At 39.7% G+C, this 19629-nt stretch overlaps 1 protein-coding gene across 1 annotated transcript in view; it reads right to left on the bottom strand.

Annotated features, from left to right (window-relative positions):
• Positions 1-19000, bottom strand: part of LOC126442753 (zinc finger protein 665-like) — a 92750-nt gene extending 73750 nt beyond the window's left edge. Inside the window, exons 1-3 of the mRNA XM_050090781.1 lie at positions 18925-19000; positions 17250-17338; positions 5880-5942 (exon numbers count right to left, since the gene is read on the bottom strand). Coding sequence (XP_049946738.1) covers positions 5880-5942; positions 17250-17321 — 135 coding nt within the window. The 5' untranslated portion in view covers positions 17322-17338; positions 18925-19000. The remainder of the gene's footprint in view (positions 1-5879; positions 5943-17249; positions 17339-18924) is intronic.
• Positions 19001-19629: the final 629 nt, after the last annotated feature.

Genomic DNA, 19629 nt, shown 5'->3' with positions numbered 1-19629 from the left:
GCCAGCACTTCGTCAAAACTTCCACAACAAAGTTCATCGACCGATTTCTTTAATCCCATGGATATTGCCAATTATTTGGATATATTAGCATCAGGAAAAATTAGTGATGATATTAAACACAAGCTTCTCACAGCTTCAAGGAAACCTGGAAAAGGATATATCTTTCCTACTTCTGAGCACAACAAGAGAGAGCAAGTTGAATGTAGACAAGTGCATGATAATCATTTTGAACAGTGGATTGAACATAGACAAGTGCATGATAATCATTTTGAACAGTATCCTCGGCTGGTGTTCTCACAAGTTAGAAAAGGATTTCTTTGCATTAATTGTACAACTTTTGTGAATAATAAAATGGCTGGAGGAAAGAAATCCATTATCGCCAAGAAACTTGTGACTGAACCACTAACAAAGTTTGCCAAACTTACTGGCAAAGATGGTGACCTTAAGACACACTCAGCTTAAGTACCATGTTGAAGCATCAACATAAGCAAAATTATTTTTGGCAACACAAGGAACGCAAATTTGATGTCATAAATCAATTGTCAAGACAGAATGGAAAGCATTAGGGAAAACAGAGACCATCTTGTACCTATAATAAAAACAATCATATCTCATGGAAAGCAAAATATTCCCCTGTGGGGACAGAGATCGTGAGAGTCTATTATAAAATGATAATGATTGTGAAATTATAGTAAGTAACACGGGAAACTTTAGAGCTTTTCTAAGATTTAGAATTTACACTGGAGCATTGCAACTAAAATATCACCTTGAGACCACTAAAACGAATGTCACTCACATACGTAAAACAACATGTAACGAACTTATTTCATGCTGTGAAACAGTGATGTTATCTGGATAACTGGAGGAAATCAAATATTGTTGTTATTACAGCATAATCTTCGATGAGACTATAGACATAGCACACATCACCCAACTGAGTTTAGCTGCAAGATATGTTGAGGGTGACGGCAAATTACATGAAAGATTTTTGAGTTTCATTGACATCAGTAAAGACAAGGATTTCAGTGGAAACATTGATGATGAACCTCAAGAGTGTCAAGATGAATGTAGTGTTATTGGTGAATTATTAGGTACTACAATTTTAAGAGGAATGGAAAGCCTTTCTCAGTCCCTGGAGAACCATGTGTGTATAGACTGTGATTGATGCTCAGTTAATATGTCAGAATTGAAAGGAGCTGTGGCTACAATAAAAAAGAAAGCTATCAACGTGCAAGTAGCACCGTTGTTGAAGTCATCAGCTCCACCTTGCTGTCTCCTGCAGTTATGAAGTTACAAGTGTGAGAAACTCACTTGGTACTATTGAAGAAGTAGTATCGGTCTTTACAGTGTCTAGCAAACGGTTCGCAACCTTGAGGAGACACAACACTCACTCCAATCACATTGTCAAATGAGATAGGTTGAGCAACATGATGCTGTTATTCAATTCGCAGCTAATCTCCAAACAGTTTGCGAAGTTCAAGAAATACAGTGTTGGAGGGATAGAACTACAGCTGCCAAAACCAATATTTTCCTTTGAGCCCTTTCTAATTGCGAGTTTCTTATCACTCTGTTTACACTGCATGACATTATGCATATAACACATCCAGTCAGCAAAATCTTACAAGACCCTATCTTGGACGTCGCAATGGCAAAAGCAAAATTATATTCGACGTTCAAGGATTATGATGGCATGAGAGTTAATGCTGATAGCCACTTTGCTCGTACTGTTAAAGAGGTAAAGGCAGTTATGGAACAGTTACATGTGGAGATGAGTGTTCCTTGTCTTACAGGCAGACAAAGACACAGGGAAAACTGTGATCATAATGATGATGCTATGACATATTGGAAAAAAAACTTTTTATTACAACACTGGACCATGTTACGACTGACATGGAGAACGTTTTGATGAAGAAAATATTTATCATTTAGAATTCAACATACTTTTGCCTTCACAACTACTGAAACATGATGGTAATGATCTGGCACAGAAACTGAATCAGTGCTTAACTGAATTACCATTCTCTGAAGAAGAATCACACTGTTTAAAAAGAGACTAACGGGACAGATTCTTCAATGCAAGCAAACAAGCATAAATGCCCTTTATGACTGTGATTCTGTTATGCAAGCATTGTCTCTCTGTCCTAGATCTATCCTACTTTGCACACACTGTACAAAATATTTGCTTGTCTACCTGCATCTATTGCTACAGTAGAAAGAGGTTTTTCAACATGGCAGAGGTCGACAGTGATGAAGGATTGACTTAATGACTTATCTATGTTGGACACTCAGCCTCACACCGATTGTCCTACTGACAATGTAATTAACCAATTCGCTAGGAAGAATAGTTGCATAGAATTCGTCATTTAAGGATGAGAAACACAATTGCAACTTTTTTGTATCATAAGATGCCATTGTCTTGTATATGTGTATAATCAGTTTAAATAAGACTTTCTTAAACTTTTCATGTGACTTCACAAAAAATAATCACAGTGAAAGTAAAGGTAGCTCAAGATATATTTAGTGCCCCCTCCTTGAGGTTTTTCTGTATCCACCACTGTTTCATGCGAGATCTGGTGTAAGTTCTATTGGCCAGCTCCAAACTATGGCTCATGTACAACAACAAAATCTGTTGATTGGACTCAGAGGACATCCTAGGCTCACTTTTTGCTGTTGGCTGAAGAAGCAATGAACATTTCTTAGAGACAAGCTATTACCTAATTTGGAGCAAAGTTTAAGACTCAGATCAGGCCGTTTATTAGTTTTGTAATCTCCACTACATATTCTGTGGAAAATGGTAGGGTCCTATGTAGCAGCAAGGAGTCCGTTTCGGAGATGTAATCTCATACAAAATTGTAACGTGTAGATTTGTGCAGTCTATTGAACAGTCTTATTTTGTTTGTTTTGAATGGCCAGCAACTGCTTGTCTAAGAAGTTCAAACTGCAGTATGTGGCACCAGCAGAACACTGTAAGGGATGCACAATTACCTACTGAAACATAAGTATATTTTATTCACACCAGTAGAAGAAACGAGGTATTGGTATTGTCACTTAATGCTCCCAGTATGCATTGTTGCTGCCTTCAGATGCAGTGATGCTGCTGCACAATGAGTGAGTGTTGACTGAAATGGCACAATGAGAGGAGGAATATCACACTGGCTGAATGTTTGTCCCCATTTTTGTGGTTGACCCCAGCAAGCAGAATTACACCACCTCATAACAATTGGTTTTACCAAGAAATGATCATAAATATGGAATACCGGTATTACACATTTATGTCCACAATGCTGGCCAAAGGAGTGCAGTAAGGAAAACATGTTCGGATTGTTGGAACAGGATGTGATAATACATTGATATGTCCAAAAGAACGGACACCACATACATAATTAAGGTGATGTCAGTCAATGATCCTTTCAGTGTAGATGTACACCACAAACTCTTCGACGGACCAGTGAGACACCATGTGTAATGAGGATCAGGAGCATGAGCACTGCATCAGTGATGAGTGAATAAGTTGAGAATTTGGGTCTGAGAGGAAGCATGCTAGAGTAATCCATGCGTATGTGATGACCACTGTGTCTAGATGGCATAGTCGTCAGTGCATCTGCCTTGTCAGCATGATACTCTGGTTCAAATTCTGGTCCAGCACAAATTTTTAACCCTCCCCATTGATGTAAATTAATGCCCACAGACAACTAATGTCTCTACTTCCTTTGTCCCCTGAGTAATTGTGGCTGCAGGATCAAAATACTGTTTGTCCCCTTGGACATGTCCAAAAGAATACACAACACATGCATATTTTATGTGTAATGATCAGATATGAATAAAAATTTATTTTCCATTGATAGTGACTCCTATCACTTTGCAATGTTATGCCTAAACATTGTACTGACCACATTGTCAATCTGTACAGTACCAATATTGTATTCTAACATTATGAATTTTTTTTTCCTACTCATCTACATTCAATTTAATATTTCTACAATTGCCATTCATCACACCCTGTTACTTGAGAGGTCTTTGTGCAATTCACATATCAGGGAACCTATTCCATATGCTCATACCTCCATTAACAATATGCAGTGGGGTACCGTGTCAAATGCTTTCTGGAAATGTAGGAATGTAGAATCCAGGCTGTTGCCCGTCATCCATGGTTCACAGTATATAATTTTACAAAAGACAAAGATGAGTATTGCACAAAATCCACGCTGATTTGTGAACAGAAACTTTTCTGTCTCAAAGAAATTAATTATATTCGAACTGAGGATACCTTCAGTAACTCTGGTGCAAATAAGTGTTATGATATTTGTCTGTAATTCTGCAGGTACATTCTTTTACTATTCTTATATACAGAAGCCACCTGAACTTTTCCCCAGCTACCTGGGTCTTTGCACTAGGTGAGTGATTTGCAATAACTGCAAGCTAAGTAAGAGACCAATGCTGTAGAGTATTCTCTGGACAAATGATTTGTAATTCAATGTGGACATGGCAACTATTTTGTTTCCAACTCTTCCAGTTGCTGCTCTATTCCAGGGATCCTATTACTATGTCCCCAGCACAGGAGTCTGTGTGTCAGTCAAACAACCGTATGTTTTATGATCCTCCTGCACAAACTTTAAAATCCAGTATAGAGAGGGGTTCATAATTAGCTGCTTTCCTCCAAAGCCACACCACACTTGTCAATGACTGCCTGGATAGAAGTCTGACTCAGTGATTTTACATAGGATCAGAAATGTCTCTTGTTATCTGTAAAATCTGTTGCTCATGCATGATGGTGGTAGTTGTATGCTTCATGCATAGATCTTTTTACAGATGCACGAATTTCCATTAACTCTTGCCTGTCACCACTGTGCATAGATTTTTGAACTGAGTGTACAACAGTCTGCTTCTGCAGCATTTTCAAATTTTGTTATTAAACCACAGTGAGTCTTTCCTGTCTGTAATCCAGTTACTCACCACATGCTTATTCAGTGTGTGATTTACAGTCCATTTAATGTTTGCCCATATTCCTCTATGTAAATCATGTTGGAAGTAAATGACATTCACTCATTGTCTACATGGGATGCTAACAACTACTTACCTGCTCTTTCAAGCAAATCTATTCTACTAGCCTTCTTGAAGGATTCATTAACTTCATTTAGCATTGTTGCTGCCCTGGTATGATCAATAACCCCTCTCAGCACTTGTACCATCTATAAGGACATGACTGTTCGTAATTACAAGGTCTGAAGTACTTCAATTTTGTGTGGGCTGTTACACTAGCAGCTTATAACAGTTTTCAGAAAACTGTTGAAAAGTACTTCACAAGACTGCCTGTCCATACCACTTGCAATGTATGCACGGACATCTTTCTCTCTACTCAATAGGTTAGGGTCACCTGCTTTTTCTGCACTACTTTGTGTAGATTTTCTTTGAATGATTGTGTAAATGCCACAGCAGTATCATGTGGTGAATAAAAACATCCATTGCTGGAGTTCACATACATTGAACCATTAAGGGAACTACTCGTTAAAACAGAAAATCATAGCTTGACTCTTGGGACTTGGTACCAATTTTCATATAACTTTATCAATGCAATCTCATGCAATTTTTATTTGTGTTTATAATGTAAAGAAGCAATTCTACAAACTCACAAGTTAAACTACTTCACCTGCTCAAAGACGTTTAAATCAATTTGGGGTAGTGTGTAACAAAATATTCTGTTTTACCTGTTTCCTCATTTCCTACCTGGGGCATACTATAATACTGTAAGTGTTGTCATCTTTACCCTAAAGTAAAAACAGGACTGCTAAAGTGAACACACACACAATTGATAACCATCTCATTTTCACCACAACTCAACAATGATTAATTCCATGCAGTCACATAAATTCTAAGATTACCTCTTTATTCGCACTCTCCTCCAACTCTTCTTTAACATTCATGCTGAATGGGTAAACTTGGGCCTGTGGTAAAAATAAACAAACTGTAATGAGTACATTTAAGCAGTTACAGTCCTCCCACATTATATAAAATGTATCACATATATGAAGCCCAACTGCCATATTAATTAATAACTAAATAGTAGTTCTGGTTAAGTATTTTCTTTTGAGTTCGAAATTCTGGATGACGAGTTCACTATGGTGTATTTCAATGGGAGGCAGCAAAAAATTTTAAGACTGATTAATGACAATGCCTTTGAAAATTCATTATGATCTTCAACTTCAGCCTTCTCTCTATGCTGTTTTCAATTACATTTTCTAAATTCATTATCTTCATATGTATATAACGATAGTGCAATCAAAAAAAATAACACAGCTACTACCAGAAACAATGAAATCAATGTTGTTCATATCAAATGACAATACAGTGTACACCAATTGTGTGGGGGAGCAGGAACTGGACTGTCAAGTGCAACATCACTCATTACTTTTACAGTCAGAATAATAAAATGTCTAGAACAGTTTTGTTTCACTGAACACTCATTTGTGACAAAATTATTTTTAAAAAATGTGCACACACGCACACGCGCTACCTTGGCACACTACTTACTACTATTCTAACTTCATGAATTCCTTTTGGTGGGGCAACCACATTCCTAACAGTGCAAAAAAGAGAGCATAGGCTACAGGCTAAACCAGTCCCATTCAATGCATCTAAACTATGGGTTTTACTTGCTGATCTCAAAAGAAGACAAAGTTCTGGAAACATTGATGGAGCAGCACCAACATATCAAGACTGAAAATCATTAAACTGATATCATTTGTTGATAATGTTAGATAATTAGCAACCAAAGAACAGTTTTTGATTGGAAATTACCTTACTGATAGAAACACAGTAGACCACTCTACTTTGAGACAGTGTATCAATGAAATAATGAAGCAACATGGTGTATGCAAAGAGGGTACCTTGAAGAGAGATGCTGGGCAGAAGATAGATAGAATACAGCCATGGCAGGGTACCTCTTTGAATTCCCACCCCACACCTGGTGTATGTCACTTCTTTTGGTTGGAGCTTGTGGCATCATGGGGCATGGTAGAGCTGCACTGGGTATGTAGACAGTATTTGCCATTCAGCCAAACATGACAGATTGGAGTGACTGGTAGCCCTTAAAAGTTGTTTCAGGTTAATAGCTGCAGGCACAGGAGTTACCAAAAGACAGAACATTGGTGTGGTCTTGGCTATCTGTATTTGCTGTTGGTTCTTCTCACTGGAAGACACATTATGCAAGGAGCTTTCTCATCTGAAAAACTGCCCGAATTGGGTTGTGTTGCACGACATAATACCTTGTGGTGTTGCCTTGGAAGGGGTTAGAGTAATGTCTAGCAACCAAACAAGTTTGTTATTTCTATTCAATTCCCCATGTTCAGCAGTGGATTCGATGATTTGGTAATCCTGAACACTGAAGTGTGACCATGTTAAGCCTTAGACCAAGTTTTTGATGAGAATCATCTGATGAATCCATTGATCTGCATAAATACTGTGGTCATGTGATTGTATTAAGTGAGAATAACAGTAAAATTTAGATGCTCCCTAATCTGCTGCAGTTTTCTACTGCTGTGGCACACTGTTTTGGACCTGGACTCACGGTGTGTTCATCATACTGTGGCTGCTAACGTTGGTTGGTTGGTTGGTTTCAAACACAGAGAAAGGGACCAAACTACAAGATCATTGGTCCTAATAAAACAATGCCACAAGTCCAAGCATAAACTAGATGAGACATAACACAAAACAGAAAGAAAGAGAACACAACAAGAATGAAGGAAAGGCAATGAACACTAAAAGGACCAAAAGAGGACAAGAGAACAACAGAGATGCTAGAAACAGAAGAGAGTAAAACATGAAAGCAGATTACAGTGGCTGGCCGACCACAAAAATAAAAAGCCTGCCACCCTGCAACACATTAAAACCTTCACCCTAAAAGCACTAGGGTGGAGGACACAGAGGGACAAAGGTCAGGCACTAAAACTCAGATAGAATGATAAAACTCGCCCTCACAGATGAAACATAAACCCAAATCAGCCGATGAGGCACTGTCTGGCAACAAAAGACGAAATCACAGGGCAGCCAAAGAAGGACACAATAGAAGAATATGGGCCACTGTCAACCGGGCACCACACTGACACTGTGGCAGGTCTTCACGGCACAGGAGGGAGCCGTGGGTCACCCATGCATGGCCAATGCGGAGCCTGCAAGAGAACCAGAGTCCCTGCGGGATGCCCTCATCAAGGACTTCCACACATTCTTGGTTCCATTAATGGCTCACAGTTTGTTGTGTGTACTGAGATTTTGCCATTCCATCTCCCAAAGCTGAGAAACCCTGCGGCGTAATAACGAACACAGGTCAGTTGCGGGGATGCCTGTCTCCAGAAAAGGTTTCCGTGTAGCCTGTTTGGCCCATCTGTCAGCAAGTTCATTTCCTGGGATTCTGACGTGTCCAGGGGTACAGGCAAACACCACTGAATGACTGGACCATTCCAGGGCATAGACGGACTTCTGGATGGTAGCTACCAAAGAATGATGAGGGTAGCACTTGATGATAGCTTGTAGGCTGCTCAAGGAGTCAGTACATAAAAGAAAACTCCCCAGGGCATGAATGGAGATACTGAACTGCACGAGAAATGGCCACCAGCTCTGCAGTGAATACACTGAAGCCCTCAGGTAAGAAATCTGTTCAATATGGCCGCTGTGCACGTATGCAAAGCCAAAAGCGACCATCAGCCATCGAGCTGGCAGTCTAAACCACTTCAGAGCCCTGGAACACGTCAAGAATTGAGAGGAAGTGACAGCAGAGAGCCGCAAGGTTAATGGAGTCCGTAGGTCCATGTGAAAGGTCCAGGCGAAGCTGCAGCCAAGGCATACACCATGGAGGCATATGTGAATGGACCTGAAGTAGAAGTGGTAAAGGGAAGGACTCCAGTTTGGAGCAAAGGGTCCGCACATGAACTGCAATCATTAGCCCAGATCTGGGCCGCCTATGCGGGAGATGGACTGCCGTAGGCGGAACAAGGAGACGGTAATTCTGATGCTCAGGGTAACTACCAATTTGTGCTGCGTAACTGGCGAGCAGTTGTACTCATCTGATCTGGAATGGAGGGACACCAGCCTCCATCAGTACGCTGGTCACCGGACTCATCCGAAAAATTCCCGTCACTAGTTGAACCCACAGTGGTGCACAGGGTCCTGAGGCAACTATAAATTGCTCTGTCTTCCAGGATAGCTATTCAGTTTTAACCTATGAGTTGAGTTATGCTTCTGTGTTGTCTTTAAGAGCCATCTGTTTCCAAATAATTATTTGTTCATTTATTAAAACATTTTCTGAGTTTTAGTTTGCGAAGGTGGAAAGTTTGAATCTAAACCTATCAACTGGTGTGTATGTTGCACTAGCTGACTGAGCTCTGGCCATGACAACCTTGTGTCAGAATGTAGAATGTTTATGAAGTAGTCAGCCCCTCCATAAGCAAATACATACAATTCAGGGGCAATTGATCCATTGGGATCACTTGTGGGGTATTCCACAATGTAATCTCTATTCTGAGCAGGCTACATTAGTTCTGCAGTCACAGGGGCAGGTGCATGACTTGCAAAGTGGGGTCAGCCACCTTGATTTAGACAAATTAGGAGCAATAGGTGGTGAACAAGATTCTCCCACCAACAGATAACTGCTGGAAGTAGTAGTAGTAATGCTCCAGACACCTTTATGGACCAGAGGGGAATTCATTTGGGAAATTATCTTACCAAATAATGTTACTGCTTGAAACTATAATGGAACTTTCAATTTAGAATTTAAAGACAGGTGATATCCTGTGGATCATGGTCAAATCTATGTTTCATGCCGACACTTTGGCCATCTCCAATAATGTTGTTGTCCAGGCACTGTACCTCATGTTAAGCCGTGTTTTCAGTCTAATTTTACATGAAGTACAACATCGAGGAAGTTGTGGAAATCAATTATCGGGCTGACATTGCAACCTCTAATTAAAAGGCTGCTCAAGCATAAACATTTATGGTTAGTGCAGTTTCCTCGTGAACCTTTACCTATGTACATGGATGAATGCATATGACCATTCCATCCTTGGAATTGCTAGTCACAGAGATACAAATACTCAACAATACATTAGAGAAAATGCAGCCACAGGACCTTCACTAATAAATGCACATCTTGCTGAATTAGAGGCTTTGGTGTCCGCTATTGAAGCCAGAGTTTTACAAGCCAGCAGTGATGTGGATTTAAGTGTCATTATCAGAATGGGGATTGAGATTCCAGGTAATTTAAAAGGGGACAACATGTAAGGAAGAAGCATAGGATGTGGATTGGATTGTTTGGGGAAGGAGACAGACAGCGAGGTCATTGGTCTTATCGGATTAGGGAATGATGGGGAAGGAAGTCTGCCGTGCCCTTTCAAAGGAACCATCCCGGCACTGGCCTGGAGTGATATAGGGGAATCACCAAAAATCTACATCAGGATGGCCAGATGCAGGATTGAACCGTCGTCCTCCCAAATGCGAGTCCAGCATAGGATGTGTTTCCGGTGTAACAGAGGGGCATTTCGCATCGCTATGTCCAGTTCCGTGGAAGGGGAGTCAAACAGCTGGCATCACAAGGAATGGAAGAGGCACGGCAGTGTTCTACTGCCAAAGTGCTGTCTCTGTGCCAAGTCCAAAGCAGGGGAAGCCCTGCCTTACCTTTGGGTACAACTTAACCAGGAACCAGTGTGCACTCTCCTCAACTCTGGTAGTTCAGTTTCCTTTTTGGATTATCTGTGGTATTTGGAGTTCCACCATACCTGTGAATTGCCTTGTTTGCATCCGTCCTCCCAATGTTGAGCTCTCACTGGGCAGATGTTGCCTCTGGTTGGCAAAACTGAGTATTTGAAAATTTTCTTGGCCTGTGAAGTGGACAGTAACTAAAAATCTTTCAGTGAACTTAATTTTGCAGTGTGTTTTTGTAAGTGGTAGTGGGTTGGTGTTAGACTGTCAAGCCAGGGTTGTTTATTTTAAATTTAAGCCAGCTGAAAAAGTTCACGTTGTGCTGCTGTCAGGTTGCCAAAGGAATTCATAGTGTGTTACCACAATGTTCACAATTTGAGCTCAGTCACCTTGGTCCAGTAGAGGTGAAGCTGGTACTGGAAGTTCTTGATTGTTTACCACAGATATTAACTAACAGATTGGATGTCACCAATGTAATCCAGTACAAGATTCACCTTAGAAATGACATTTCAGAGAGGCAAGATCTTCAGAGGCTTTCTCCATCAAAGATGAAATGTGTATGTGCTTTGATTAATAATATGTTGTTCAATGGGGTCATCAGGACCTCAACCTATGCTTCTGCCATATTCTCAGTATCTATGGGCAGCAGTGGGGTGTTTCATACAGTTGTAGGTTATGTGGTTAATGAGAAGGTAGTTTTGGAATCTCTGCCACTTCTCAATCTGCATAATTCTTTTACTTGGTTTAGTCAGGCTCAGTATTTTACTGTCCTGCATCTCAATCTCACATATCAGACCATGTTAACAGATGATTCCAAGCATATTACTGCCTTCTGCACAGACTGGAACCTTTAAGATTTTAACAGGGTGCACTTTGGTTTGTCAATGGGGGTTGCCCATATGACTTGCCTTCTAGATTGTGTTATGGATGATTTCATGTTGAAGTGTGCCTATAATTACCTAGATGGCATGGTTATTTACAGTTCTAATCTGTCTGAACATCAACATCTTGAGGCAGTCCTGGTTTACCACAGGGAGGTGAGACACTGTGAAACCATCTCAAATCAAACTGGCACATACATTTCATTCTTGGAACATCCTAGATCCACTGATTGCATTAGAATTGACAGGAGCATACTAGTGATTTGTGAAAACTTGCAGCTCCTAGAAATAAGAAAGGTGTGGCATGGTTCATGGGCATGACAATTTTTCGAAAGTTTGTACCCAATTTTACTAAATTAGTGAGATGCCTTAATGATTTAAGAAATTTCAAATGGGATGGAAGTCATCTGGAATCTTATGAAGCCATTAAGGTGGCACTTAGTAAACCACCAGTATCAGCCATACCCAATTTTGAGCTACTGTTCTCTCAGAGACACCCCTAATTCTTCTGGAGTAGAAAGTGGCAGCTGTCATCCTGCAGGGGCAGAATGGGAAGGGGTGTGTGGCAGGTTGATGCCCAATAGCCTATGGACCTTAATACTTTCACCTGTGGAGATGAAATATTCTGTGTATGAATGGGAAGTCTTGGCGGTTCTGTTTGCCCTCGAGAAATTCACATTTTATTTTGAACATTGGGAATTTAGTTTACATACTGACAAGCTCTTAGTCAGGTCCTGGCTCATTCAAACTCTGAAAGGTGGTAGCCATCAAATACAGAGAGCGAAATTATATTTAAAATTTGTACAGAAACCAGATAGCAGTTATAAAAGTCGAGGGGTATGAAACAGAAACAGTGGTTGGGACCGGAGTGAGACAGGGTTTTAGCCTATACCTGGTGTTGTTCAATCTGTATATTGAGCAAGCAATAAAGGAAACAAAAGAAAAATTCTGAGTAGGAATTAAAATCCAGGGAGAAGAAATAAAAACTTTGACGATTACTGACAACATTGTAATTCAGTCAGAGACAGCCAAGGATCTGGAAGGGCAGTTTAACAGAATGGACAGTGCCTTCACAGCGGGATACAAGATGAACATCAACAGAGGCAAAACAATGATAATGTAATGCAGTCTAATTAAATCAGGCAATGATGACAGAATTAGATTAGAAAATAAGACACTTAAGGTAATAGATGAGATTTGCCATTTGGGGAGCAAAATAACTGGTGATGGTCGAAGTAGAGAGGATATAAAATGTAGACTGGCAATGGCAAGGAAAGCATTTCTGAAGAGACATTTGTTAACATCAAGTATGCGGCTAAGTGTCAGGAAATCTTTTCTGAAAGTATTTGAATGGAGTATATCCACGTATGGAAATGAAACATGGATGATAATTAGTTTAGACGAGAAGATAAAAGAAGCTTTTGAAACAAGGTGCTATTGAAGAATGCTGAAGATTAGATGGGTAATCATGTAACTAATGAGGAGACACTGAATAGAACTGGGGAGAAGATGGATTTGTGGCAGAACTTGACTAGAAGAAGGGATTGTTTCGTAGGCCACGTTCTGAGGCATCAAGAGATCATCGATTTAGTATTGGAGGGAAGGGTGGAAGGTAAAAATCGTTGAGAGATCAAGGCACAACTACACTAAACAGATTCAGGAGGATGTGGATTGCAGTAGTTACCCTGAGATGAAGAATCTTGCACAGGATAGGGCAGCACTGAGAGCTGCATCAATCCAGTCTCAGGACTGGAGATTGCAACAACAACAGAACAGGTGGATGTGCTTTGCAACCAGTTTACAATACTCCTTTTCTGACATTGTGCCTTGCACGAGCTCCACTAGAACCATGGGTGCCCACATGGACATTTCCCAGAGTATAATGCAGGCCCCACCAGTACAGGAGTCAAGGGCCTGCTCCCCTTGTGGGTGATGGAAATACACCCCACAAATGCATGATGAAGGTATCAGTATTCATCAGACCATGCAGTACTCTGCCATTGTGCCAACATCCAGCACCAATAGTTACATGCCTGTTTCAGTTGTAGTTTTCGATGTGATGGTGTTAACACTGGCTCATTTGTGGATTATCAGCTGCCAAGTCTCATCATTAGGAGTGTTTGGAGCATTGTGCATTCAGCCACAGTTGTACTCTGCCCAGCATTAATGTCTGATGTTAGTTATGCCACAGTTTGCTTCATGTGTTGTTTTATCAGTCTTCCCAGTCTATGATGTCTACCATCTGTCACTAGGGGTACTTGCCCAACCACAATGTCTGGACATGGTTTCACCTTTGTTTTGCATGTGTTGGATACAACTGCCACAGCACTCCTCAGACACCCAACAAGCTGTGCAGCTTTCAAAATTCTCATCCCAAGCCTTCAGGCCATCAAAATCTGCTGTTGGTCAAACTCTGATAGATCGAGTGCATTCCCTATTTTACTCCCAGACAGCATGCTCACTGATACTCCATGTACTGTGCATGTGTGACTAGGAGACAAGGTGAGGTGCTATTGCCTGGATGCGTTTACATTGATAGCAGATCAGTGGTCATAATGTTTTGGCTGATGTGTATATGGATTTAGTATTGTTACTTCAAAATGAGAGCTGGGCAATGTCAAGGGAACCATTCCACAACATTCGAGGCAACTGTCAAATGCATCAATTTATTACAAGGGCATACCAGAAAAGGTCTGCAAAATTTTGATTCTGTTCTTAATATCAGTTGTCATGCATATTACTCTGTTGATGTTACCACTTTGCTGACAATATGCAGCACCCTCCTGCTGGAGAGTTCTGAACTGCAGTGTGTAACATGGGTCTGTGTTATTTAACCGTGTCAGCACGTGAGAAAAACCTCAGAACACAGAGCACAAATTAAAATAATTCATCCACACGTGGAGCACCCTCTCCTTCAGCACAACAATGCCAGACCATACACAACTTCTTTTGCACCAGCAACAGTCTGACACCTTTGATTTGTTATTATTGATCATCCTCCATAGTGAACCGGTTTGAGGCAATGAATTTTCAACTGTTTCCAAAACCTAAAGAACACCTTCAAGGACTTCACTTTGATAGTGATGAATTGGTGTGAGCAGAGGTGAGAATGTGGGTCTGCCAACAAAGTCAAACATTCTACAGTGACGACACCAACAACCTGGTGTCTTATTGGGAGAAAGGTGTTCAGTGACACGGTGACTGTTTGAAATAAATATATAAACATGAAGAATAGAGATGTAAAATGTTTATAAAGTTTGTTTTAATTAAAATGCTTCGATAACTTTCAAATAAAAAATTTGAGCCATTACTTTCCAGCATGTCCTCATGCCCAAAATATACACCAACCAAAAATTAAGTTTTAATTAATTTGGCAAAGAAGGTGACTTTCATCTGATATGTCTACATGCATCGCTCAAAGTCATAGGGAAGTTCAGTCAAACTAACACTGCACACAATGTAAGAGAACACTTCTTGTATGTAAAAGTTACATTCTGGGCACCGTTTGGGTTTTTTGATAAACATTAGGCTGTGCTACTGGTTAATTTGTTACCACATCCTTTACTTGGCTTTCACATTTCTAGGCTTTGTCAGCTCACAGCCACACTGCCACCTTTCAACCTAGGCTAGGCCCTGAGCTGCACTATGGATCAGTCTCTCACCACAACCAATATTTGAAGGGGGAGGGGGTCTAGCACCACATTTTAACCTTGTAGCCTTTGAATAGTTATCAGGTTCAGGTCCAAGGCCAATGACTCTTCAAATTGCTTTTCATTCACATGATGTGTGTTGTGCATCCATATTCTGTATGCAAAACCATCACTACGTCAGGTGTCAAAGCCAAAGCTTGAACTATGTTGGGTCTAACCTCTCTTATTGCAATTAATAAAGTTTAGTGTATTTACTTTCCTATCGTTTCCTCATAGTGATGGGTTAGGATTACTGTTGTGATACTGCTTGTCAGATGAATTGCAAGCTGATCACATAGTTCGTAGAAACTATAACGAAGCACTCACATATTCAAATGCAAATGTTATCACAGTACTTCTGCAGTTGCACCCAAGAGAGATGTTGAATCAGACGTTCAGCACAGACTGTACAAAGTAGTTTGCGTGATTGTATCAGGACCCTCATTTCTAGTTGGCAGAATAAAATTACTAGTGGCACCACGTGAATTTGTTTGCCTGCTGATAACTGAATACCCTACAAATGGCTGCGCTGCATCAGATTTTAAGTGACATGTATATGTAAGATTATTTACACCACTAATTGTAACATTCTGGCAGTTTCATAAACAAAACATGCAACAACTTGCAGCAAATGCAGAAAGTGGTTATGAACAAACCTGTCAATATTTAATGTGTAACCCCATGGCTTCATCAAAACTTTGCTGCCGACATACAAATTTGTTCTGCACCTACAAGCTGTGTAAATGTATGCTTCCATGTGATATTTGTCTGAAATTTAACATTACTGCTGACAGTCCTACTTACACGTTGTTCACATATTCAAAGTCAACACCTAATGTTAATAGTACTGTAAGTGTACTTCTCAGATTTGTGACCATGCGAATGTCACTTCAAAATTATTTACAAATAATTTTATATCATCAATAAATAAATTACAATTCTCATTCCGTTCCATGGTACGCTGCAATAATGCGTTAACTGCACCCATACCATTTATAAATTTAATGGCACTGCTAACATTCACAATAGTCAGTTATTTGTGAGTTGCACATTAACATTCTGATTTAAAAGAAGTGTATCAGAGCAGAATATACCCACTTTAAGGCAACCAGTTTATCAGTATAGTTGGGTTGTGCATTAAAAAAGTTTTCCATGTTTACTGAACATTAAATAGAAAATCTCGCTCAATTCTATGTGAGGTTTAATATAAGGACTATGGGTCGACAGAAGCATCCGATCCAACGCGTCGGCTTTGACCCGTGACGTAAGGGTGTTGTCGTGTGTGACGTCATGACGGCGCGGAGTTCTGTTTGAGTGTGGCTGTCTCCAGTTCTGTTTTACCTTATTTTATTTACTTTTCTGATCTGTTCGTTCTATCTCGTGAGATTTTTTTTAAAATTTAAAAACACTTATTACTTATTTTAATTATCTGTTTCCTCGAATTTCTGTTTTAGTTTATTATATTTATCTTTCTGATCTGTTCGTTCTATCCCGTGAGATATTTTTTTTTAAAAAAAGACAAAAAACACTAATCAGCTACTGAAGCATCTTTATCTTCTATGGGTTGCAGGGGTTACGACCCCTGGGGAGGTGGGTGGGTATTCATGCATGGCTGTCTTCACTTACACGTTGTAGCTACGCAAGGCGTCTAAATTTGTTTATATTTAGTTTGCCCCCACCCAAAACACCCCATTTCCCACACTTGTCCCGTTAGTGTCATTAGGCTTCTTGTGGAATGTGTGTGTGTTTGTTTTTGTTTCCGCCATATTTGTGACGTCATGGGTCAAAGCAGACGGGTGGGATCGGACGCTTCCGTATTTCCACGGACTATTTCAATGCACTGCGCAAAATGTAATTTCAGACAAAGTTCATCAGTTTTTTAGTAAACAATTACTCATGTTTACAGCAGTATGACATCAATTGTATGTATTCACACACCATACTGCACACAGAAGTTAATGAAACACTTATGAAATAAAAATAAGCCACTTACCATGAAACATAACTCAGCTTTTATTTCATCTGTTCCCTCTTTTTTTATCCACATTGTTGGCTCCTGGTCCATGACTTCAGTTCTACAGTCTGAAAAAGGAAAGTAATCATATAAGAACAGTTGTACTTGTTTTCCGTTATTACCATGAAGTATAGCTCAATGGCAGTATTTTCACTCATCTATTGGATGCAGCAAATGGGTGACTACATGCAAATGGGTGACTACATAGGAAACAGATTTGAAGTAGCTGAGGAAAAGTGTGTTTAGTGATATAAACTAGCTTCCATTTCTCAGGTCATGAAGAGAAAAAAACAATCATAATGTAACACGTACTGGAAACTGAGTATTTACAATTGCTACTGCTCCTTTGTAACACTGGCTTATGGACACTGCCCTATTGTAACAATTATGGAAGACGTATTTTTTGTGCATGCACAAACTTCAGCATTAAGAACAATCAAAGCAGTCAATAGATTCAATCAAAATTACTTAATAACACCAAATATTTCTTTATACATTTTGTTTGTTGCGTTAATTTCAGTCTTATGGGAACATGATGAAAATCTGGACATACTGATTGTTTATCAGTGAATATGCCTTTTCAACATAGATATTACCTTGAAACTTTCTTCATCTGTATTTATTCACGAATGTATAATCCATTTACAGTAAATATCGTTTTAGCATCTTGACCTGCTATTAAAGAAAACCATATGCATGTACCATAGATTGCACACTGCAGTGTGAATGTTCTCATTCTTGATTACCATGAAGATTAAACATTGGTTAGTATTTTCTTACACAACTGATTTACTGAAACGACTTCTTACTAACTGTAATCTATTAAATTCTGATGACATGTAATGGTTTATGTTAGGCGAATTACAGTTAATTTGTATATCGTATTTCGCCAGTTCCAAAATAATGTTACAGTATTCTTATACAGAACTCCATTAAAACCCACACACTACAACAAACTGGTACTTACATACGATTAGACGAATACTAGAAACACGAATAATAAGTGAAAACTAACAAAGTGCCACAGAATTACAGCATTTCCTTTCATGCGAACATAATCAAACCATGAAATAATGTAACTGTGGAAACTCGAAACAAAAAATGCTTACGTTAGTCCTACAATCTGGAGCCGCTATATGTCTACATCACATCACAGTAAATTATCATCACAATCATTACTACAGCTAAGTAAGTCAACATAACCGTACTAACATTGCGAATGTTTGAACTTCCACGTTGTTTCGTCAGTCACAGACAAAATGCTACTGGCAACACGTCACAATCTCAGCCGTTTCTTTTACGAAGGTACACGTAGCGATTTTACAGGACAAGCCAAAAACAACAAGCCTAATAACTCAGGTATTTGGCTGTTATGAACATAACCTGAAAAAGTACAACATTCACACACCGTCACCAACCACGCTATAGGTGACGTGACCACAATTAAATACAGAATAAAATCTCATCCTGATGTACCCACTAAAAAATTTAAGACAGCTGCCTCAAACATAGCTGCCACAGCGTCATCACAAGATATTCGCGAACTATTACACTCCTCAAACTCAACGGTTATTGTGATAGAAATGAAGTACCGTGTTAACCTAGTTCCAAAACAATTCTCTTCATTTATTCTTGTTTGCAGTTCACAAATTACCTGGAGAATAGCACACAAATATTTCAGCAAAACCACGGGCACAAGGTTGCAGCTGACTACACAGTACGCCACTGAAACCAGCTGAACCAAAGAGCTTGCAGCAAGACAAAGCACTTTGCCGTGAGCTATGAGATAAGCAGTATGGAAAAGCTGGAAAGATAAAATGCGAAAATTAAATTCCATAGGATATTCTATCTCTTTAGTAAATCCTTATCACTATTTTAGTGCAACAACTAGATAACTTAAAATAGCTGTTATTGAAGAAATGCGTCTGGAAATTTCTTGGAATTTTACATCTTCACTGTACCGTATGCGAAGCACTGATCTGAACAGGGACATCAAATCGTTCTAATTTTCCTTTGTTACAGGCAGGACGGGCATGTACAAGGCGCTTGACAGTGAGATCTTGTTGATGTTTCTGTTTTCTTGTTACAGTTATGAGCCCTAAACTCTTTGTTAAAGTTTTCTTTAAATCGCATAACAAATGGACGCTGTTTTATGACATTCCAATCCGAAGTAGGAAGGAAGATTAGTTTTAGCGTCCCATCGACACCAAGGTCATTGAAACAGTGCACAAGCTCGGATTGTGTTAAGGATGGGAAGGAAATTGGCCGTGCCGTTTCAAATGAAACATCCCGGCTTTTGCTTGGAGCGATTTAGGGAAGTCACGGAAAACCTGAATCTCTGTTGTCAGATACTGGTTTG

The sequence above is a fragment of the Schistocerca serialis genome, unplaced genomic scaffold, assembly GCF_023864345.2.
Source record: "Schistocerca serialis cubense isolate TAMUIC-IGC-003099 unplaced genomic scaffold, iqSchSeri2.2 HiC_scaffold_1402, whole genome shotgun sequence".
In the NCBI taxonomy this organism is placed as follows: domain Eukaryota; kingdom Metazoa; phylum Arthropoda; class Insecta; order Orthoptera; family Acrididae; genus Schistocerca; species Schistocerca serialis.
The sequence above is the reverse complement of the archived record's forward strand: the minus strand, read 5'-3'. Positions and strand labels throughout refer to the sequence as shown.